The sequence below is a fragment of the Lemur catta genome, chromosome 1 (genome assembly GCF_020740605.2).
Source record: "Lemur catta isolate mLemCat1 chromosome 1, mLemCat1.pri, whole genome shotgun sequence".
NCBI classification, from domain to species: Eukaryota; Metazoa; Chordata; class Mammalia; order Primates; family Lemuridae; genus Lemur; species Lemur catta.
Window position 1 is genome coordinate 115780426 of NC_059128.1, and position 24285 is coordinate 115804710.

A 24285-nucleotide genomic window follows, 5' to 3' on the forward strand; every position below is an offset into this window, starting at 1 on the left:
CCATGAACCACATTGGTCCTCAGCTAGATCTTGGACTTGGCAGGTTCCAGAAGTGTGAGAAATAAATGTCCTCCATTTGAGACACTCAGCTGTAGTATTTTGTTCTAGCAACTTGAGCTAAGACACCCTTTTAGCTTCATTTCCCCACATTAACCATACATTGTTGTATGATTGTTGTACATGGATCTACCTGAAATGTCTCCAGATCTTCCATTTGTCATCATTTAGTGTCTACACACATGATATTGGTTCTCATTTGAATAGCCTTCTTTTTTGACAGGGTCCAGGCAGAAAACGGGTAACACACTCAAAACTATGGTGAGATTGGTGGGAGGTATTTACAATAGTGCCGATAGTATTATACGAAGACCATCTGGCCTGTGGACGATGAAAAAGCAATAGGCAGAAATATCATCAAGACCCCAATGAGGCCGGGCGCGGTGGCCCACGCCTGTAATCCTAGCACTCTGGGAGGCCGAGGTGGGTGGATTGCTCGAGGTCAGGAGTTCGAGACCAGCCTCAGCAAGAGCGAGACCCCCGTCTCTACTAAAAATAGAAAGAAATTATCTGGCCAACTAAAATATATATATATAGAAAAAATTAGCCGGGCATGGTGGCGCATGCCTATAGTCCCAGCTACTGTGGAGGCTGAGGCAGTAGGATCGCTTAAGCCCAGGAGTTTGAGGTTGCTGTGAGCTAGGCTGACGCCATGGCACTCACTCTAGCCCAGGCAACAGAGCGAGACTCTGTCTCAAAAAAAAAAAAAAAAGACCCCAATGAGACCCTGAGCTTAAGCAAAGGGCAGGTCAGCAGGAGCTATGGCCTGTCCCAGGGGAAAGCAGGACTGCCAGCCCCTCAGGACAGCAGGGTGGCAACCAGGGAAATGAAGACCTTCACTTTTCCCTCCTATTTGCTATTTTCCTGATGGAATTTTCCATGAGCTGAACCAAGCAGAAGCCAGAGGCTGGGGGAGCCTGACTGCTGCAGTACTTGCAGGTCAGCTTCATGGGCTATACATGCCATCTTCCTCCTATCTAGCTTTCAGTTATCAAAAAAATCCCAAAGTTGCCATTTGGAAAGGAGAGATTTTTTTTTTTTTTTTAAGGGAGGTTGCAACCTGCAGGCTGGCCATCTTGTGGGGCTGGGAAGCATAGCCTATGGCAGAGACCTAAAGCAGGCACTTTGTGGGAGGGTAGGGTGGAACAGGAATTTATGTCCAATGAATTGACTTACTAAGCATATTTAACAATTATAGGAGGAGCTATGAGTATTCATGGAGTTGGGGGCATGCATGCATAGTAAGCATACATGCATGTTACATGCCTCCCATGTTTACTTTGTGGTGGAGACTTAACATTTAAATGCATTACAATTAGGACCTATACCTCAAAAGGTGAAGCAGACGACAGGAGTGCACTCAACGCACAGCTTCTGTAACCCAGCTAGAACCAGTCCACGGTTGATGGTCTCCTCTCAGGAGAAAGTTAACTGCAATCAGTCTCTTGTCCAAGCAAAGCTGTAGGTATGGTTTGTGAAAGACGGGAGTCATTTAGTGCCTGAAAGTCAGCGACCTGTAATTGTTTCAATATTGCCTACCTCTAGGCCAGTGCTTCTTTAGCTGCTAGGGAAAAAGAAAAACCTTGTGATAGTTAGAACATAGCTTATTCTGGCCAGGTGCGGTGGTTCACAACCTATGATCCTAACACTCTGGGAGGCCAGGGCAGGTGATTGCTTGAGCTCAGGAGCTCAAGACCAGCCTGAACAAGAGTGAGACCCCATCTCTACTAAAAATAGAAAAATTAGCCAGGCATGGTGGCATGCACCTGTAGTCCCAGCTACTCAGGAGGCCAAGGTGGGAGGATCAGGAGTTTGAGGTTGCAATGAGCTATGATGGGGCTACTGCACTCTAGCCTGTGCAACAGAGTGAGACCCTGCCTCAAAAAAAACAAAAAAAGATACTATTTCAGGTCTGATCCCAAATGTCACCTCCTCAGCAAGTCATCTTCCTCCCACCTCAATTACTCCTATTTCTTTCCATATGCAGATTTTTTCACTGCACTTTTCAGAAACAGGGAAATGCAATCAAGGTTCACAGGATTTATTGCTTTCTTATCAACCTATGAAAAATTAAATCATGTAAATGAAAACAGATTATACAGTGTCACCTTTACTTCTATCAACTGTATGTCCCTATATCAAAGTCTTCCAAGAAACTGCTTTGAGCCATTTTCCAGAAAGCTCTTCCTTTTGGTGATGGCAGCATGAACATCTACACACCCTGTCTGGGGTGTGGATTTCTCAGGGTTGTGTTGAGACAACCCTGTGTTTACAGCAGGTGATGGCTTATTTAGAATATTCTGTTTTCTCTCAATGAGTAGCATACAGGATAGGGAACATAGAAGTAACTAAAATGGATAATGTACTTACCCAAGATATCATAGTCTACCCTGGAAGACAATTTCAAAAGAATAATTTAAATTGAGGGACATCAGAGAACCACAGGTGGATTCAGTTGGGGGCCCGTTAGACTCCTTGAAAGGAAATACTGTGTAAACAAGGCTTAGGATTTATCTACAGAAGTGATTGGGTGGGGTGGATTGAGAGAGTGTTTCAAACAGGTATATTGAACATGAACATCCCCAGGCACAGAGCACCCAGTGATAGCCATGACCTGATGAAGGTCAGGGAACTGCTAAAACAGAGGAAAAAGGGGAGGGTTCACATTTGATTAGTTGTTCATAACATTTTGTTAACGTGAAAATTAAAATTTTGCTGCCATCTTTGTTTTCTTAAATGAATAATTATGTGCTAGTTTTTAAATTCATGTAAAGTATCTTAGAATCTTCCTCCTCCGCTTTATACACAAACACAGGAGGAAAGCAGGGCCCTGCTGGTGTCTTATTCAGACACTGGGATTGCGAGTCTTTGTCCTGTTTAACTGATCCATGTTGGTGAGAAGCAGGTGAACACCCTGCAGTGGGCAGCAGAGCCTGAGGCCAGTGGCTCCAAGCAGAGGCCAGTCTGGAGGCTGCAAAGGGAGGGACATGGGGCTCCCCTCAGGCTTCCCCTGCAGGCTGCCCTGCAGCCTTCAGCTGCTCCGGACAGACACAGAGGGAATGTGGATTCTCAAAAGTCCCAGAGCACTGGACAGCAGGGCACCCAGGGGAATATGTGGTTGGGGGGGTTCAGTGCTTTCTGAGCTTGTACCTTGGGAACTGGGGGCTGTTTTCTGGACAGCGTTTTGGTTTTGGCATGCATAGGGTGGCTGCAGTCAGAATGTAGTTTGTAAATATGAAAATATGTGAAGGTCAGACTTAGAGTAAGACCCACTTGGGGTGTATCCTGGAGAAAGCCTTTATGAATTTGACAGTTTATTTAGGTCAGAACCTTAAACTGACTCCAGGTGAGAGTTTCCTCTAGTAAAAGTTAAGGTCTTGAAGGAGGGAGCCTTCCCACACTGTGAAGACGGAACAGGAGGGCATGTTGAGCTTCCAGTGCTAAATCCTTAGGTTTCCCTCCCTCATCACCTGGGACTGACCCACTCTGGGGCTCCATTTCTGTGTCAGGGTCTGGCTCCCTAGCTTGGGAATATTTCACCTTCTTTCTTTCTTTCTTTTTTTTTTTTTTTTGAGACAGGGTCTCGTTCTGTCACCCAGGCTAGAGTGCAGGGGCACGATCACAGCTCACTGCAACCTCAAATAAAGTTCCCAGGCTAGTAAGATTTGCTGAACAGAACTTTGTAAGTTTCTGTTGCACGAATGCATTCTCTTTTGAGTTTCATTCCCAGAAATGGGGGAACCTCCTTGCAGCCACAAGATAACTACAAAGGCTCACATGACCTGTTTGTTCAGAGAAGGCACCAAGGACCCCCAGAGCAGCCTACTCCCTGCATCTTGTGGTGGGACTGTACCACCATCCCCGGCTAATTTTTTCTATTTTCAGTTGTCCAACTAATTTCTTTTTTTTTTAAGTTTTCTGATTTATTTGTTTATTTAAATAGAGATGGGGTGGCGGGGGTCTCACTGTTGCTCAGGCTGGTCTCGAACTCTTGAGCTCAAGTGATCCTCTCACCTCAGCTTCCCAGAGTGCTAAGATTACCGGTGTGAGCCACCATGCCTGGCCTGTTTTGCCTTCTGAAAGCAGGTTTTCCTTGTGAACCATAGGTGAAGCAGACTGGTTATCTGAACTAATTCAATTGTTTGCTTTACTTCTCTTGTGATTCCTTTATAAAATATTGCTGCCATATAACCCCCGGTTTTCCCAGGAACTTAATGACTTTATTCTGTTGACCTGCGTTTTTTTTTTTTTTTTTTTTTTTTTTTTGAGACAGTCTGGCTCTCTCTCCTGGGCTAGAGTGCAGTGGTGTCAGCCTAGCTCACTGCAACCTCAAATGCCTGGGCTCAAGCGATCCTCCTGCCTCAGCCTCCTGAGTAGCTGGAACTATAGGCGTGCACCACCAGCCTGACCTGGCTAATTTTTCTATTTTTAGTAGAGACAGGGTCTCACTCTTGTTCAGGCTGGTCTCAAATTCCTGACCTCAAGCAATCCTCCCACCTCGGCTTCCCAGAGTGCTAGGATTACATGCGTGAATCCCCACGCCTGGCCTGTTTTTGTTTTCTTTTTAAGATCATAAAGACAATGAGAAACAGTGTAAGAGGAGGAAAATTTGCAATTAGCTAATTGCCCCTGGCAGCCCTGGAGAAATCAGGAAATTTCTGTTCCAGAGAGGGCAGAGCTGGTGGTGCCATTCCTTAGGGCAGCATAGGCTTTCTCTGCTGTACCTCCCTTGGCCAAGGCCAAGTTTGCAGACTGCAGCAGCTAGTCTCCTGGCATATGTTCTGTTACGCTGTGTCTCTCACACTCAGCTAGGAATGCCTGAACCCTTTTCACCAAACCCTTCCTTTTCAGTCTACTGTCTTTGAATTTTTCTGGCAGAAGTAGTGTGTCAGTCTCCTCCAAGATCTTCATAAACTGCTCTATTGCAGCTTTTACTCTCCTATCAAGTTTGTGAAGGGCTTCAGCTTGCAAATCCTTGGCCAGAAAATGCTGCTGGATTCCAGTAAATTCTTTATTCAACTCTTTTATTAATAGTTGGTCAGCTATCTTGTCCACAGACTTCTCCAAATCTTTCAATTTCTTTAGTTCAACCTCTTCCTCTGGACTGTTCTTTTTTCTAATTAACATGATGACCCAGCAACCATTATTATTAGTATATTTTTCAGTTTGCAGAAATTTATTAACATTGAAAGACGTTATTTAATCTTCCCATCAGCGTCCATGAAAATAAATGCCTGCAACAAAAACCACTTTTAGCCACATTTTTGGATTTTAATTTAGATGGCACCTGGGGAACACAGAATATATCAGATCTTTTGTTATCCCGGCAACCATTCTGTATTCCAAGTGCTGACAGTGATGTCTCCATTTCCTTTAGAGATTTTCCTTTAAATGAGTTTCTGAAAAGGCTGTGGCCTCTTCAACTACCTGGGCCAGGTCTTGGACAACTGGTTCACTGCTGCCCTGCTGGGGGGTAACATGAAGGGCGTGCTTCTCATTGCTGTGGATGACAGTCACCGTGAGCCCGGCTGCCGCCATTTCTTCCCTGTTCACCCCCTCGCTCCGAGTCACCTCCTGGCTCCGGGCCGAGCGGGGCTGGGCTTTCTTCTCCCGCGGCCTGCGAATGCCGGCAGCGGTGCCCCGGGTGGGTTGGTCATGCCCGCTGGCTGCACTCCGGGCTGCAGTCGGGACCGATGGACGCTGAGTGGCCGGCGGGCCGCGCTGCGCCGCGAGCTCTGACTGGCGCGCAGCCGGGGGTCCAGCTGCTCCCGGTCGCCTTGCGGTCTCCGAGCGCCACCGCGCTCCGTCAGGCCCGCGTTTGTTGACCACCCGGCGGCGATACGCGTCTTGCAACCTCGCCCGGCCTGTTGTTGTGTTTTTATTTATTTATTTCTGGAAATGGGTAGATGGAGAGATAAGATGTGAAAAAGAATTGGCCATGCCTTATCCTCAATTCCTGACTCCAGGAGGACATCAGGTCTTTCCTCCTGTTCCAGTGTGGCCTGGCCAGGCCTCGGTTGCCCTCATGCTCTGAGGCCAGGTGATTGCTCTATTGGACAGTGAGTGTGCAATTCCCTGCACACACTTGTGACTCCCGTGTCCAAGAGGAAGAAGAAGGAAGGGCCCTCTGAGGACAAGAAGACGCCAGAGTGGGCTCTGGAAAGACTGAAGCAAATTCTTTTTTTTTTGGCAGAGTCTCACTCTGTTGCCCGGGCTAGAGTGCCGTGGCGTCAGCATCAGCCCAGCTCACAGCAACCTCCAACTGCTGGGCTCAAGCGATCCTCCTGCCTCAGCCTTCCGAGTAGCTGGGACCACAGGCACTGGCCACCATGCCCGGCTAATTTGGTCTCCAACTCCTGACCTCAAGCAGTCCTCCTGCCTCGACCTCCCAGAGTGCTAGGATTACAGGTGTGAGCCACCGAGCCCGGCCTCCTGAAGCAAATTGTGCTGAAATGCCAAAATCCCCAGGGTGAGAACCAGGTCCCAACGGGGAGAAGGAAGCCCCGCCCCTAAAGGGCTGTGGCCAGAATCTTTCCCACAGGATCCGCTCAGCCATGCCTCCTGCCTTTCTCGTCCTCAGCCTCTAGGGGGCGGGTCCTGGAGCTCTACCCAATCAACAGCGATATTTTGCAAACTGTCCAATCAGGCGCGCCGCTGAGAGGGCGGGAAGCTCCACAAAACCAGGGGATCTGCTCCTGCGGTGTGCACGGGGCGTCGCATCTGCGGTGCTCTGAGAGGTGTGGCTGCGCTGCAGCCGCTTTCAAGGTGTGACCTGACTGACTCCAAAAGTCGTAGAGAGACCCAGGGACAACCCAGAAGCCGAAAAATGGTGAGTATGTGGGGTAGGGATCCGGAGACTGGAGAAGGGGCTGGTTGGAGCGGGCCGGAACCCGTTTGTGGCGGTAGCCGGGCTTCCCAGCCATCCACTCCAGAGTGGGCGACCCGAGTCACCCCCGCTGGCGAAGCTCATCTCTTGGTCCCTATGGCCAGCAGAGTGGGGCTGGGCCCCATCCGGGCCCCCAGGTGTCCTGCCCGTCCCTGCGTGGTGACCTCGGCCCAGCGCCCCCTCTGAGCAGCTTCACAGCTGCAGCCCCACATGTTCCCAGATTGTGCGGTGACGGCGGGAGGGCCATCAGGGGAGAGTCCCAACTCAGTGTATGGGGGTCATGGGTGGAAGGGGCTGTGGCATGCAGGGGAGGTCCCCATCCCCTCCGTTCTCCTGGAGGGAGACCCTTTTCCACAGTCTTCCAAACGTATATGAGGCAGGGTCGCAAACCCACGGCCTTGTCCCCCAGCCTAGCTCTTCTTAGCGCTGGGAATAAATCCTTAAATTTCCAGATCCCTCCCTGCATTCCCAAACATCAACTTCTCCCTAGAACGCAACATTGTTATTATCAACTGTTTGTCCATAGTGCCTTTCATTCAGCTGGATATATTGTTTATCATTTTTCCACAGATCAATAGTGGTCTTTTCAAAAAGACTTATTTTGTTTGTGAACATTTCAGATGAGAGGAAAGCAGAGAATAACCACCTGACAATCTGCTGTAAAAAATCGTTGTGCCTCTCCTTTTTTTAAAATATCTTTCATAGGCACAGACACCTTATCAGAATGTCTTTGGGTTGAGGTTCCCCTTTAGAAACTTTACAGGGTGATGTGTCCTCAGCCCACACACTGTCTTTTCTTGGTCCTGGGTTTCAGAACTGCCTGGGGATGACTCAGTATGACCACAGATGCCAAGTCTCTTGGAGAGTCTAGTGAACATCAGTCCCTGGGTCATTCCTCCCAGAGGATGGCCTTAGGTAGGGGAGTGTGGCCTCTCTGGGGAGTAGCTGGATGCCTGGGGTGGGAGGAGTTTCCTGTTATACCCTTCATCTAAAAAGGTAATCCCTTGGGACTTTCAGCATTCCCCCTGCCAACCCAGTTTCCATTCTTTGGAGACTGACACATGGGAGGTCAGCCAATTGGATGCTGGTGACACAGGAAAGTGATTCCTAATGCTGGGAGCAACTTGAAGTCCAAGTGGGTCCTTGAATTCATGCAAGAAAGAATTCAGGAGCAAGCCAACAAAATAAAGTGAAAGCAAGATTTATTCAGAAACTATAGAAAGTTGCAAGGTCTACTGTACAGAGTAGAGGCTGGCCCTCCCTGCAGAAGACAGCCAGCCCCTTGCAGATGAGGACCAGTACCCTGGTTCCTGTTGCCTTTCTGTTTAAGCAACAGGCTAAACAAGGGGAGGAATATTCATGGCAGGGGTGGTGTTTCTCCACCCTCCTGGTTCTAACCCCTTGGAGCTTGCCCTGCCTTCATCTTGTTTTGATCGGGGCAACTAGAAACTTTGTTTCAAAATTTTCTGACTCAGTGAGGCAATGCTGCAGCAATGCCCAAAGCAATGCCTAAGGCATCACCTGCAGCGATGCGGTACCCAAAGCAGTACCTGCTAATTCCCTGTCTCATTGTCCCCTCAGAAATAATACTCCCCCTTAATCTCAAGGGGTTGTAGAAGGAAAAAGGTCCACCTTCTGTAACTTCTTCCTGCTGATGTTATGGGTGTAGGCTCTGCCTAGCATTGGGGGAGTAAAAATCTTTGGAACTCTAATCTTGGGGCCCACTGGCAGGATGCCTCCAGGTTCTGGATTGGCTGGTGGGATGAGTTGGACGCCTTGCATTAGCATCCTCTTAGCATGAAATTCTTGTAACCTGGAAGAGAGAAAGTTAATAAGAAGGTTAAACAAGCAAGGGGAGAAAAGAAGGAGCAAAAAGATAGCAATGGTGGGCCCAGTAAAGGGAGAAACCAGATAATGGAGGGGAGATTATTTTTTGATGGAGGACCACATATCCCCTGGCAATGTGGTTCTGGCATTTGGAAGGTATTTGGCTCCTTGCAAAAGGTTGTTAACCGTGGTTTCAGCCTTGCCAGAGGAGTTAATATAAAAGCAACAAGATGTGTTGGCGAAGGCATAAACTCCCCTTTGTTCTGCCAATAGGTGGTTTAAGGCTATTCAGTGATCTATCCTGTGGTTGGCAAGAGAAGTTTGGCCAGCCTTGAAACCTTGACCTTCATTTTCAACATTCCTTTCTATGAGGATAGACATGTTATGCCACTGGGGGTGTATGAAAATAGACTGGGGTTGTTTTCCACCTGTGGTTTTAGAGTACACATCAATTATGTGACGAGTGAAAGAGAAAGAAGAAGTGATGCAAATTTTGTCACTGACCCCTCAAGTGGGGGGTGAGGCTTGGAATGTTGGAGAAATTCTGAAGCATGGCATATCCAACAATCACTTAAGTTTCAACCCCCAGCTAGGGCATGCGAGAGTTCAGTCAAAAAAAGAAATTGGTAGACAAGGTTCATATAAAAACCGACAGCATTATGATGGCAACTACCATAATATAGATATTAGGATATACATGGATTATTCACAACAAAGACAAGAATACAACAACAGCTTTAAAACCCAAAGCTAAATATTTGCTTATCTGAAGCTGAATGACAGTTTCTCTTTCTCTTGGCCTTTAACCCATCAAGGGGTTGACTTTCCTAGGCAGGCTCTTGTGGACTTTCTTCTGGGCCTGTCTGAAATGGCTCAGGAGAAAAAGGTTTAACCCTAGATAAGTGTACCGAGCTGGCAATTCCCTGAAGTTTAACAGCAGTGGGAGTACTTTGTAATACAGGAAAAGGACCACTCCCCTTTGGGTGCAATTGGTCATCAGGAGATCCCTCTTTCTAAGATTTTAATAAGACTTGGTCTCCTGGTTATATAGGGGAGTTGACTTCTTCCTTCAGGGGGAGGGTAATATTTTATTTCCATATGTTTGGAGGGCTGTTTGGACCTGACTTAGGTTAATATGGGTTAGGGTTCTATGAGTTTTTTCATCACATAAGAGGTCTGAGGTTAGAAAGGGCCTCCCATAAGTCATTTCAAATGGACTAAGCTTTAAGGTTCTTTGGGGGACTATCCTAATTCATAGGAGAGAGACCGAGACCCAGTTTTCAGAGGTCTCCTGACAAAGTTTTGTTAATATCCTTTTCAGGATATGATTGGCTTTCTCCACCTTACCTGATGATGGAGGCCTCCAGGAGGAGTGGAGATGATAGGTAATGCCTAAGGCCGAAGAGACCTGCTGAGTCACTTTGACAGTGAAGGAAGGCCCATTATCACTTTGTAAACTTCTTGGTAGTCCAAGTCTTGAATGATTTCTTTAAGCATTGGACACTTCCAATGCTTTCTCTGTCCTGGTAGGAAAAGCTTCTATCTAACCCATGAAAGTGTCTGTAAACACTAACAAATAGTTTAATCCCCTGAAGGGTGGCATCTGGGTAAAATCTATTTGCCAGTCTTCTCCTGGGTATGTGCCTCGGTATTGTACAGGTTGGAGTAAAGATGGAGTCATGGGGTGGCTTCCAGGATGGTTAGAGGCACAAAGTTCACAGGCCTCAGTAACAATCTTTATAGTTTGGAACAAACCCCTACTAAAAGACATGTGTGAGAGAAGCTAAATAGAGTTTCATCCCAGATGTGATGAGTCTTGGACATGCTTAAATACCTTCCATTGTTCCACTTCTGGGAGTTTTCCTTCTTTGAGAGTCACCCAGAGGAGTCCTTTTGTAGGCCCCTCCGTTCAGCCCCATTTGACTTCATTGGCTGTATAATGAGGTGGTGCTGACAGGCGTGGCTTCTCCAGTATTAATGCTGGAGACTGTAATATTGATCCCCTCTTTGCTACAGCCTTAGCTGTCCTATCTGCCAAAGCATTTCCTATAATAATGAAGGTTTCTCCCTGTGGTGTCCTCTGCAATGAATGACGGCTATTTCCTTGGGGTGTTGGACTGCTGCCATCTAGGATCTCAGAGTGGTGTTTTATAGGGGAGCTTTTTGCTGTTAACAATTCCTGCTCTTTCTATATAGCCACATGGGCATTGAGTACTAAGAATCCATATTTGGACTGTGTATGTGTATTGACTCTCAAGACTTCTCCTAACTGGAGGGCTGTAATCAGAGCAATTAGCTCTGCTTTTTGTGCAGAAGTTTGGGGAGGCAGAGCATTAGCTTCAATAACCTCTTGTTGATTAACTATGGTATACCCAGCTATTCTCTTTCCTTCATGGATGAAGCTACCTCCATCTGGAAACCATTCAACATCAGGGTTTGGCAGGGGTTCATCTTTGAGGTCGGGCCTACTGGATTAAGTCTGGTCTATAACTTTCAGTACAAGAATGGATAGCTTCTAGAGAGGTAGAATCAGGGAACAGGGTAGCAGGGTTTAAAACCTGGCATACCTTAAGGGTGTCAAGTAAAAGGGCTTGATACCTGCAGATGTCCTCCTGTCAGCCATTGGTGTCCCTTGGCTTCTGATACTTCCTATGCCTGATGAGGAGTCATTACTTCCAGTTGTTGTCCTATGGTGAACTTACCAGCCTCCTCTACCAATAGGGCAGTGGTGGCTACGGCTCGCAAGCATACAGGCCATCCAGTCGCCACCTGGTCTAATTGTTTAAGAAATAAGCCACAAGCCTAGGATTATTTCCAAGCTTTTGAGTAAGGACCCCCAAGGCTAGCCCTTGCCTTTCAGCCACATAAAGGGTGAAGGGTTTTTCTAAATTCGGCAATCCCAAAGCTGGGGCAGTCCCAGATTTTTCCTTTAAGGTTAGAAAGCTTGTTGGCAAGTTTTGTTCCACTCTGAAGCCTCATGATTTGATCCTCTTAAAGCCTCATGCAGAGGTTTTGCTATAAGTCCAAACCCAGGAATCCAGATCTGGCAGAACCCTGCCATTCCTAGAAAAGTTCTCAGCTGCTTGTTACTGTGAGGGGGCTGAAGTGCAAATATCGCCTCCTTCTGATAGTCCTGTTTCCAGGAGTGAGAACATACCTCAGATATTTGACCTATTGAACAGCTTTATCAGGGGATACTCGTTATCCTCACTTTCCCAGGAAATTTAGGACCTGGATGGTATTTTCGTCAGAGTCCTCCTTAGTGGGACTGGATATTAATAACTCATCTACATACTGTAAGAGAGTTCCCCTATTGAATTGGAATTCCCTGAATCTTTTGCCAAAGCATTTCCAAACAAATGGTGACTGTCTCTAAACCCTTGGGGTAAAACTGTCTTTGTAAATTGGGAGGTCATATAAGTATTTGTGTCAGTCCATTCAAAAGCAAATATGTATTGAGAATCTGGGTGCAAAGGTATACAGAAGAAAGCATCCTTTAAATCCAACACTGTAACCCATTTCACATTCTCTGGTACCTGGGTTAGTATGGTATAGGGGTTAGGAACTATAGGATGGACTAGAATCACAGCTTCATTAATTGCCCATAAATCTTGAACAAACCTATATTTCCCATTTTATTTTATTTTATTTTATTTTACTGGCAAGATAGGGGTATTACATAGAGACTGGCAAAGGACAATATTGAGATGTCCAACAGGAGCCATGAGAGATCTCAGGCCCCATCAGTCCTTTGCTTTCTCGGTCATCATGGGCTTGGGCGGCCCAGGCTCCCTTTGGAGCATGGGGCAATCCTTTTTCCAGCGGCCCTCTTGTTTGCAGAAGACACTCTGATTGGGATCCCAAGACCTTGCCATTTTCCTATAGGGTGGGTAACCCTGAGTGGCAGGGAGCTTAATGTATCTGCCAGCGCCTGGGGCTTTTGATTATTTCTTAGTTTTTTCTTGCCTCCTCCGCCCTGTCCCTATTATTGTATATCCTAAAGGCCATATCCAAAAGCTGATTCATAGGGGTTTGGGGCTCATTGCTGCCTTGTGTAGTTTTCTCCTGATATTGAGAGCAGACTGGGAAATGAAATGCATTTCCAAAAGGGTCTGTCCCTCTGGGGAATGTGGGTCTGTGTTAGTTTACTTTCTCAGGGCTTCAGCTAGGCAACTCTGAAATAAGGTGGGGTTCTCATCTTTTCCCTGGGTCACCCCTCTAACTTTGTCATAATTTACCGGCTTTATCACACATTTTTTCATACTCTCTGTCAGGCAAGTTACCATGTGATTTCTATGCTCTCCATATATGGATCTCCTCTGGTAATCCTACTGGGGATCCTGGTCAGGAACAGGGTCTCCCCCTATGCAGTATGTGGCATGGCCTTGATTTTGAGCTGCCACCCTGTCTGCGTACTCTCAAGCAGTGCTCAGGATTCTCTGCTTTTCTTCTACAGACGGACAATAGTATCTGCAGGCCCTGCCATGTTAGGTCAAAAGTCATAGCCAGTTTAGCAAATTCCTCAATAAATCTCCCAGGATCTTCAGAAAACCAGCCAAACTTCTGCTTGCGTATAGCCAAATCTGACATAGAAAAGGGAACGTGTACCCTAATTGTTCCTCCATCCCCATTAGCCATTTCTCATAGCAGACACAGATTGGACTTTGGAGGCTTATGTGGGACCCCACTCCTGATGTTTCTGGTTGGGCTCACTTCATCTGGCATGGGGGGGGGTACAAGTTAGGCCTAGAGTTGGATAGGAAGAAGGTATATCCAAAGAATGGCCCTGGGGTGGAACCCTGTGTGGCAGAGTTGGGAGACTGGGGGGTGGGGCGTAGGGAGGTCCCTAGGGTGGCATGGGCTGTTTAAGTGGGGAGCCAGGAGAGTGTCATCCAGAATATCTGGTGTGACTTCCTGGTGCCTGGAGGTTACAAGGGCTGGATACATCCTGAACCCATCCCTCAAGTCAGGATCCTGATAAAGGGCCATGAAAGGTTGAATATAGGGGACCTCCCCTCCCCCATCTTCCCTTTCTTTTGCAAAACAAATCTAGCTGCAGTATAGTATTATACTTTAGGGAGCCATTTACCGGCCTGATCCTCCAATGTGTATTGTGGCCATGCAGTGTTACAAAATGAATAAATAAATATATAAACTTTTTTCTTTTTAGACTTTCTAACTTAAATTTATTCCAGTTATTGAGGACGCATGCCAGTGGGGAGTCCTTTGGGATGCCTGTTGTCGTTCCCATCCTGAACAGACTTTCTGTTAGACCGGGGGGCTTTTTCAGGCCTGTGGTGGAACTAGTAAGTACAAGATTTCCACCTTCCCTTTTCCTTTAAGAAAGTCAACAAGGCAACGGTGGCCAAACCTTGCAGAGTCAAGGCTGGTGCAGCTGAGAAGGCACAAAGGCTAGAGGAGAAAAGATAGAACACAGGAAAACGACTGTTACAACATACAAAGTGCAGACCAGGCTTCAGTCTGAGACCACATGTAAGATTCCAATGTAACATTATAGTCTGACTTGAAGAAATCACTTGGAGTTTGGGCAAAGGGAGAAAAAAAGAAAGTTAATAGCAAGAGTAACAGCCTAACTGCCAGCAAGAAGCCTCAGACAGAAAAATGGGTTTTCATGCTCACAGGTGGCCTAGAGAAATTATAAAGCCAGCTGATACCAAGGATAAGTCTGGAGTTTAAGGGTTTTGGAAAAAAAACAACCTAAGGAGCAACAGTCAGCCAGTTGCTGGGAAAATGGTAAGTCTTCATGTTGGGGCAATCAAAGACAGGTCATGAGGGGGTAAAATGTTAAACACTGGCAGACAGCACTAGGTGGCCTGGCTTTCAAAAAAATAAGATAAATTGGGACAAAATAAAACATTGGCAGAGGGCACTAGGTGGCCTGGCTTTCAGAAAAATAAAGCAATCATTCCCAAGAGGCCCATTTCAGGCCTTTAACTTGGGTTCACCAAAAAAGAGAGTCCCTTCCCAAATGCCAAAACCCCGAAGCAACTGGGGGGCAGTCAGAAAGAGAGTGATGGAATAACAGAGTCTGACACTTTAGAAAGCAAAACAACCCAAAAAGAAACCAAACCAGACAAAGGGAGACTTACCTGTTCTTCCAGTCCGAATAGTGCCATACTGTGTTAATTTGGGGTCCGGATGGGGATCTCCCTTGGTCCCATCTGGGTTACCAGGAAGATGACACAGAAAAGTAATACTGGGAGCCCCTTGAAGTCCAAGTGGGTCCTTGGCTACATGCAAGAAAGAATTTAGGAGCGAGCCAACAAAATAAAGTGAAAGTAATATTTATACAGAAACTATAGAAAGTTTCTCAGGTTTTTTTAGTGATTTTTTTTTCTTGCTTTTTTTTTTTTTTTTTTTTTTTTTGAGGCAGAGTCTCACTATCACCCTGGGTAGAGTGCAGTGGCGCCATTGTAGCTCACCACAACCTCAAACTCCTGGGCTCAAGCGATACTCCTGCCTCAGCCTCCCAAGTAGCTAGGACTACAAGCTCCTGCCATGAAGCTCTGCTAATTTTTCTGTTTTTAGTAGAGACAGGGTCTCACTCTTGCTCAGGCTTGTCTTAAACTCCTGAGCTCAAGCAATCCTCCTGCCTCAACCTCCCAGAGTGCTAGAATTATAGATGTGAGCCACCACACATGGCCTTTTTTTTTTTAATATATATTTTTTGAGACTATGTTGTCTACACTGGTCTCAAACTCCTGGGCTGAAGCTCTCCTCCTTCCTCTGCCACCCAAGTAGCTGATATGGCAGGCGCTTACCACCACATCTAACATTTTCTATACGGCACTTGAGCATTCTCAGATTATGATATCTGCGGGGGATCCTGGAGTCAATCCTCTATGGATTTTGGGAGACGACTGTATTGATAACAGATGTTTGTCTGTAGCTATAGTTCCTGTTGTTGGCTATCTTTGTTAGCATAATTTTGGACTCAGACAATGAATTTGGATATATACCCTTGTCTTTAATTTTCTGAAGGAGTTTGAAGAAGATTGGTGTTAATTCTTTCTTAAATGTTTGGTAGAATTTCAGCAGTAAAACAATTTGGTCCTATTTGTTGAAAAGGCCAGAAATTTCAGAGGCCCAGGTTTGTGACTGATTTCGGGGGGGGGGGGGGGCAGTCTTGTGGTACTAAAGCCCTCAACCTGTGGGATCTGATGCTATCTCCAGGTAGATAGTGTTGAAGTTGAATTGACTTGATGTGCCCTGTAGAATTTATTGCTTGCATGGTATGTGGGGAAAACCTCCACATGTGTGGCCACAGAAGTCTTCTGTGTTGTTGGTTTAGAGTGAGAGACTAGAAAGAACACACAGAGTGGGTTTTTCCCACAGTGTACCACATAACCACCATTCTCAACATCAGAACCACACCTCAGTGGTGACCCTAAAAATAAGCCCCATTAACCGGATGTCTGGACATTGCCCACTCCCCAAGTCTGTCTTATTTTGTTCTGACTCAGTTACCAGCTCTGCTTCCTGATGGCTGTCATGCTCTATGGCCTGCTGCTTGCTGGGGAGCTCATACTGTGAGTATTGCTATTTTGTATGTGTGGTTTTTTTTTGAGACAGAGTCTCGCTCTGTTGCCCGGGCTAGAGTGCCATGGCGTCAGCCTAGCTCACAGCAACCTCAGACTCCTGGACTCAAGCGATCTTCCTGCCTCCTGCCTCCTGCCTCAGCCTCCCGAGTAGCTGGGACTACAGGCATGCGCCACCATGCCCAGCTAATTTTTTTCCTATATATATTTTTAGTTGGCCAGATAATTTCTTTCTATTTTTTAGCAGAGACGGTGTCTCGCTCTTGCTCAGGCTGGTCTCGAACTCCTGACCTCGAGCCATCCTCCCGCCTCAGCCTCCCAGAGTGCTAGGATTACAGGCATGAGCCACTGCGCCTGGCCTTGTGTGTGTTTTATGCTGTCAAATCTCTGAATTAAAACTAGAGTTCTACATTCTATAGCAGATGAACATGTACAAATTATGTCCTTTTTAAAATTTATTTCTTTACATTTTTATCATGTATAAATATATTCACAAACGAATGAATAAAAAGGATGTGGTAAGACTTCATCATAATAACAATATAAATATCTTTGGAATCCTCATCAAGATTCATACCTGGGCCTTGGGTAGTCATAAGGTCTCCTAAGAGTTCTCTCTATGACTCATCTCTGCTTTGCCCCGCAGGTGACTACTCTCCTGATTCTTTGGTTATTTAAAAAAATCTTTAACATTTGTTATTTGTCACCAAGCAGTGTTCTTTTCGTTTTACCTCTTTTAAACTTTGTGTAGGTGAGTATTTGTTATAGTAAAAAGGTTTATCGGTGATTCCTTTGCACCACTGTATTTCACACACTCAAGTGTCTAAGGCTTTTGGCCATCCGATTTACTCATTCATTCTGTTGGTTATGGTGTTTGAGCTTTTTCAGGTGCACTTTTCACTCTTTAATTTACTATAAATAGCAACTGATTGTTCCTTCATTCATGCATGATTGCTTATTTGTTTGATGTGGTCATATCAACACTTGGCATTATCTGATTGGCGAATTTTGTCCTTCTGATCACTATGGTGAAATGGGATCTGCTTGACATTTTACGTGGCCCTTTCCTTATTACCCAGGAGATAGATGGTCCTTTTGTCATATGTGGTCTTTTATCTTCTCTTAAATATGTTTTGGTTATTTTTCCACAAACTAATTGTGTATTCATTCACTTTTGTGCTGCACACTAATCCTTTTATATTGGCATGTATTGCAGATATATTTCTCCTACTTTGTATTTTACCTTCTTTAATTTTCATGTATTTAAATTTTCCAGTTCATATCTCTATGGCTTACTTTTTCTTTCTATCTTCGTTGTTTTTTTAAATTAACTCTTTATTTTGCTCCTTTTTACTTTGGTTTAAAGACAGAATCTCACTTTGTCACCCAGGCTAGAGTACAGTGGTGTCATCATAGCTTACTGCAGCTCCAACTCCTGGGCTCAGGTGATCCTCCTGCTTCGGCCTCCCAAGTACATGGGAGTGCAGATATCTTTTCAATATACTGAATTCCCCTCTTTTGGATATATACCCAGCAGTGGGATTGCTGGGTCATACAGTAGTTCTGTTTTTAGTTTTTTGAGAAACCTCCATACTGTTCTTCATAGTGGTTGCACTAATTTACATTCCTAGCAACAGTGTACGAGGGTTCCCCTTTCTCCACATCCTTGCTAGCATTCGTTATTGCCTTTTTGATAAAAGCCATTTTAACTGGGGTGAGATGATATCTCATTGTAGTTTTGATTTTCATTTCTCTGATGAATAATGATGTTGAACATTTTTTCATATACTTGATGACCATTTGTATGTCTTCTTTTGAGAAATGTCTATTCAGACCCTTTGCCCATTTTTTATTTGGATTATTTGATTTTTCCTATTGAATTGTTGGAGCTGTTATATATTCTAGAAAAATATGGAATGCTTCATGAATTTGCATGTCATCCTTGCACAGAGGCCATGCTAATCTTTTCTGTATCATTCTAATTTTAGTATACATGCTGCTGAAGCAAGCACTTTTCTTATATGAGAAAATTCTGTTCTTGCATCAAAAAGACATTTGCCTGGGACTTTTCAAAGCATTCTAATTTTATCTTTCACATTTACCTGCACAATAAATTGGTTATTGTCCATGGAATAGAGGGGAATGCAATGCATTTATCCAGTTAGATATTAGTTTGTCCCTGCCTCATGTATTAAAGTGCTTATGAATTCTGCCAGAATTCCACAAACCTTGCTCTGCCAGCAATCAACTTTTCATATATATGGTGGCTTATTGAAAACTCTTTTCCTTTTCCTTGGTCTATTTGTTTATCTGTCTGTTAATAGTATGGTGTCCTGAATATTATAGTTTCAAAACCTTTTATTTGGCTGGGCGCAGTGGCTCATGCCTGTAATCCTAGCACTCTGGGAGGCCGAGGCGGGTGGATTGCTCGAGGTCAGGAGTTCGAGACCAGCCTGAGCAAGAGCGAGACCCCCGTCTCTACTAAAAATAGAAAGAAATTATCTGGCCAACTAAAATATATATATACAGAAAAAACTAGCCGGGCATGGTGGCGCATGCCTGTAGTCCCAGCTACTGGGAAGGCTGAGGGAGTAGGATCGCTTAAGCCCAGGAGTTCGAGGTTGCTGTGAGCTACGCTGACGCCACGGCACTCACTCTAGCCCGGGCAACACAGCGAGACTCTGTCTAAAAAAAAAGAAAAAAAAAAAACCAAAAACACCTTTTATTTATATTATGCAAGCTGTCACTTCCTTGTTCAGAAGATTTTTACCATTGTTAGACATTTGATACTTCTATTAGGTTTGGTGAAGTAGTTTTTGCTGACTTCTTAAAGGTCTGTTTGTGGGATTCAAGGAACTCTATAAATATTTGTGAGAGGTATCATCTTAGTGACATTGAGTTCCTTATAATAACATGTGTCATCTTTCCCCCATGTCCTTTTGCATTGACACTATCCAATAAAATGTTTAAAATTTCTCCATTAGAATGTTGAGATATCTTTCATTCACCTTTCATCGTACTTAATTAACTTTGGTCTATAGGAAACCAGGTTCCAGCTTTCAAATGTTCTCTCTTAGTCTAATCACATAGGATGGACTGAATTACCCAAGAAAAAAATTGTGACAAAACCTGTGAAATATTATACAATATACCAGGGAAGCTCATTAGATATTCCGTGCCCAGGGTGGTTTTGGGGGGCTAAGGAAATATGTACCCTCTGCTGAGCATGTAACAAAATTCTAACTCAGCCGGGTGTGGTGGCTCACACCTGTAATACTAGCACTTTGATAGGCCAAGGTGAGAGAATGACTTGAAGCCAGGAATTCAAGACCAGCCTGAGCAATGTAGCAAGACCCTGTCTCTACAAAAAATACCAAAAAAAAAAAAAAACCAAAATTAGCCAGATGTGGTGGCACATGCCTGTAGTCCCAGCTACTCGGGAAGTTGAGATGGGAGGATTGCTTGAGCCCAGGAGTTTGAGGTTTTAGTGAGCTAGGATGACACCACTGTACTCTAGCCCAGGAGACAGAGCGAGACCCTGTCTCAAGAAAAACAACAAAAGAAGAAAATTCCAAACTCTCAGAGGGAAGACAAGAGTTGCACAAATATTATGTTGTTTGCATAACAGTTTGGGCACACTGGGCTCCTCTTAACAGATAAGCTGGTATGGTCCCTCTAAAAGTCCAGTTCCCAGATATTGTCAAAAGTCAAACTTTGTGAAAAAGCATTTCTAAGGCTAAGCAGTCTCAGGACTGCTAATGTTATGTCTCTTCTCCTGCACACTAAGTAGTACGACTTTATTATGACTAGTGTTACAGACTCACTGTACAGAGAGACATTAGGCATGTCCCAGGCATTCCTCAAGAGGAATGTTCCTGCTCATTTGTTACTTTACTAAATTGTTCAATTCTAGCATCAGAATTGCTATGTGGGAGGAGGTGAGTACAGACAGAGAATTAGAGTCCGATGACCAAGTCATAGAATAAATGCTTGGAGACCACGGCAGCATATGAACCTCTTATGAATTGAGTATACATCAGGGCTGTTCATTTTTACCCATCCTCTGAACTTGTGGGATATTTCAGGAGTCAGTGACCTTTGAGGATGTGGCTGTGACCTTCACTCAAGGGGAGTGGGCTTTATTGAATCCTTCCCAGAAGAATCTCTACAGAGACGTGATGTGGGAAACCTTGAGGAACCTGTCCTTTGTAGGTAAGGATATTATTCCTTAACTTAAGTGATTTAGAAAACAAGTGTTTCTTGTTCATCAACACTGTTCAGTGATTGGCAATATGGAAGGGGAATGCTTTAGTGAATAAATAAAGCATGGCTGAAGTGTCCCGTGAACAGACAATCTAATAATTCTCTATAATTTTGTAATTTTTCTGGGTTTATATTTAGGAATAAAATTGGAAGACCAGGACAGTGAAGATCGATACAAAAATCCAGGGAGAAATCTAAGGTAATTTACACTCAGGAGAGAAGGCGATTTCCTTGAGAGAGAATCTTAGAATATCAGAAAGTGTTAGAAACAAGCAAACATAACAAGTTAAGCCCAGCTTCAGATTTGTTTATTCTTAGAAAATTGTCATCAAAATATACGCATAAAAGTGACATAGATGTTTATTGTTGGCAAAATGGTTCCCTTGGAAACAGTATTAAGAAACCCTGTATGAATACCACTCTTTTGATAATAGCTGCAGTTGAGCCATTTGCAGAGCATTCAGTTCATTCACATCAAAGAACTCAAGACAGGGCACAAAGCCTACACTTCCCCTGATACTGTTAAAAATTTAAGTTTAAAACCTATTAACACATGTACAGTCCTTTATAAATAAATCCTCAATAATGTGTTTCACATTTTTTACAGATGTTATATGGCAGAGAAACTCCATGAAAGTAAAGAAGGGCATCAAGGTAGAGAAACCTTGAGCCAGATTCCAGAGCGTGTTCTGCACAAGAAAACTCCTTTAGTAAAAGCATGTGAAAGCAGTGTGTGTGGAGAGATCGCCATGGGTCATTCATTTCACATGAGAGATCACACTGAACATGAACCAAATGAGTATCAGGAATTCACAGAGAAGCCATATACACGTAGCCAATGTGAGAAAGCCTTCGGTGATCACCACTCTTTCCCAATACATGAAAGTCCTCACACTCATGCTAGAGAGAAACCCTATGATTGTAAGGAATGTAGGAAAACCTTTATTTCTCCCAAAACCCTTCGAAGACACATGGCAACACACACTGGAGATGGATCTCATAAATGTAAGTTTTGTAGGAAAGGCTTTGCTTATCCCAGTTTGTTACATATACATGAAAGAAGTCACACTGGGGAGAAACCCTATCAATGCAAGCAATGTGGTAAAGCCTTCAGGTATTCCTATTACATTGAAATACATAAAAGAATTCACACTGGAGAGAAACCCTATACATGTAAAATATGTGGTAAAGCCTTTATTTATCCTGTTCAAAGCCATGAAAAGACTCACAATAGAGAGAATCTGTATGAATGTAAGCAATGTGGGAAAGCATTCTCTCTTATGAGTTTGCGAAGACACATGATAATGCACACTGGAGAGGGACGTTATAAATGTAAGGTATGTGGGAAAGCCTTTGATTACCCCAGTGAAGTTCGAATACACGAAAGAATACACACTGGAGAGAAACCCTATCAGTGTAAGCAATGTGGGAAGGCCTTCAGTTGTTCCAGTACTTTTCGAAAACATGAACAAATTCACACTGGAGAGAAACCCTATAAATGTACAAAATGCGAGAAAGCCTTTAGATCTCGCAGTTCTGTTCGAAATCATGAAATGACTCACACTGGAAAGAAACCCTATGAATGCAAGGAATGTGGGAAAATGTTTATTTGTGCCACAAGCCTTCGAAGACACATGATAATGCACACTGGAAATGGAGCTTATAAGTGTCAGATATGCGGGAAGGCCTTTGCTTTTCCCAGTTCATTTCATAGACATGAAAGAATTCACATAGGAGAGAAAGCCTATGAATGTAAGCAATGTGGTAAAACCTTCCGTCGTTCCGGTTCCTTTCGAATACATGAAAGAAAACATACCGGAGAGAAGCTGTAGTAATGTAAATAATGTGATAATGACTTCATGTAGCCTAAGTGCACTGGAATATATGAAAGAACTCACACTGGAGAGAAATTCTATGAACGTAAGGAATGTGGGAAAGCATTCCATTTTCCCAGTTCCCTTCATCTATTTTATTTTTTGTTTTAATCTAATTTTTTTTTTTTTTTTTTAGTAGAGAAGTGGTCTCGCTCTTGTTGAGACTGGTCTTGAACTCCTGAGCTCAATTGATCCTCCCAGCTTGGCCTCCCAGATGCTAGGATTACAGGCATGAGCCACTGTGCCTGGACAACAAATACTTTGAAAGTCGTGAAAACCCCCTTTGTAGAGAAATTCTATAAATGTAAGTAAGATAAAGAGCCTGATGCAAAGTAGTCTACGTAGAATGTTCCAGAATATACACAACTTGAAGAAAATATTATAAACTTTATAAATATATTCCCTTTATCAGTAGCTCATGCTTAAAGTGGGTCTCTGGACCAAGAATTTCTAGTTCTTACCTTGGAAAAGTAACCTTGAGGGAACATAATTCTGTAAGTACTATTTAAGCAATAGTGTATTTGTTTAAAAGGCAAAAAATTTTTTCCTAAATCAGTTAATTTTTCTCCTTCCATTTTGAAGTGTGTTGTATCCATGGGTGAATCAAAATGTCTTTTAAATATGTGGGGTAGGTTTCATTTTTATGTGGTTTTTCAATAGTTCTGTGATTTATCACCATTGAAAAATGTGTCTGTTAATTTTGGGGGTTTTCCTACTGGTCTCGTGACAGGTTTTAGATATCATATACTCTATATATGTTCTGCCTTTCTTTCCTATGGGAAATGCTACTTTTGGAGGGAAGACAAAGTTGTTTATTTCATTTTCCTTGCTAATAGTTGGCATCACTTTTTAAATGTGTAAGGTTTACCACAGAATAAGTCTCATGTGAATTATTATTTTCATCTTTTGTTCTTTACTCTGTCATTATTGTTTGCCATTATTTGAAACATTGAATATGAGAAACCTTCAAGTGGACAATAAAATCTGGAGTTGAGCACTAGTCCATTATGCGTTTTTCCTATGAGTAGAGTGATATCTATGCAAGTATACGGTAATTGCCTGGTTGAAACACTAAAAAGATCTACGGATGTGTGCAAGTCAATTATGCAAGTAATAATTGATGTGAGCTTCAGACAGCTCATCATTTTGAGTAATATCCTAATTTAGTGGAAATGGAAGTATATTTGATGTCCTCACAGTGGGAAATGTTTAATGTCTTAATATGAGAAGAGTAGCTGAATGCATTGTGTTTTAATGATCCGCAACATCCCAAAGTTTATTTTATGATTCACAGGTATCATTTTCATATGCTTAGACTTCAGCACATGTTATGGAAGGGGAAGGAGAAATGTAACCATTTTGTGTTTTATTAAAGAATAAAGGAAATCCAGTCTTTGTCCATTTTTTTTCAGTTCTAACTTATGTTTTCTTCAAACTGTTAAGATTATGGAATTTCATGATTTTTTTTTTTTTTGAGATAGAGTCTCGCTCTTTTGCCCTGGCTAGAGTGCTGTGGCATCAGCCTAGCTCACAGCAACCTCAAACTCCTGGGCTTAAGCAATCCTTCTACCTCAGCCTCCTGAGTCGCTGGGAATACAGGCATGTGCCACCATGCCTGGCTAGTTTTTTCTATATATTTTTAGTTGTCCAGGTAATTTCTTTCTATTTTTTAGTAGAGACAGGGTCTTGCTCTTGCTCAGGCTGGTCTCAAACTCCTGACCTCGAGGGATCCTCCCGCCTCGGCCTCCCAGAGTGCTAGGATTACAGGTGTGAACCACCGCGCCCAGCCTCATGATTTTTTTGTTTGATTTTTTTTTCT

The 24285-nt window shown here is 43.9% G+C and overlaps 1 protein-coding gene, 1 non-coding gene and 1 pseudogene across 2 annotated transcripts; 1 reads left to right on the plus strand and 2 right to left on the minus strand.

The window, feature by feature from the left end:
• Positions 1 to 4704: 4704 nt before the first annotated feature.
• Positions 4705 to 6777, minus strand: LOC123639162 (annotated as a pseudogene).
• LOC123639246 (zinc finger protein 627-like) lies at positions 6587 to 22424 on the plus strand. Its single transcript, XM_045552892.1, has 5 exons — positions 6587 to 6886; positions 20415 to 20541; positions 20731 to 20791; positions 21200 to 22109; positions 22278 to 22424. Exons 1-5 carry the CDS (start codon positions 6884 to 6886, stop codon positions 22422 to 22424), a joined length of 1248 nt encoding a protein of 415 aa, XP_045408848.1. The 5' UTR covers positions 6587 to 6883.
• On the minus strand, positions 18235 to 18341 carry LOC123631119. The gene has a single exon (XR_006732993.1). It is a non-coding gene; the product is annotated as a U6 spliceosomal RNA (small nuclear RNA).
• Positions 22425 to 24285: the final 1861 nt, after the last annotated feature.

Excerpts from the sequence above, each read along its gene's own strand:
- LOC123639246 (XM_045552892.1), top strand. Across the intron at positions 20,542-20,730 it reads GAGGAACCTGTCCTTTGTAG|GAATAAAATTGGAAGACCAG; the intron begins GTAAGGATATTA and ends GTTTATATTTAG. Across the intron at positions 20,792-21,199 it reads AATCCAGGGAGAAATCTAAG|ATGTTATATGGCAGAGAAAC; the intron begins GTAATTTACACT and ends CATTTTTTACAG.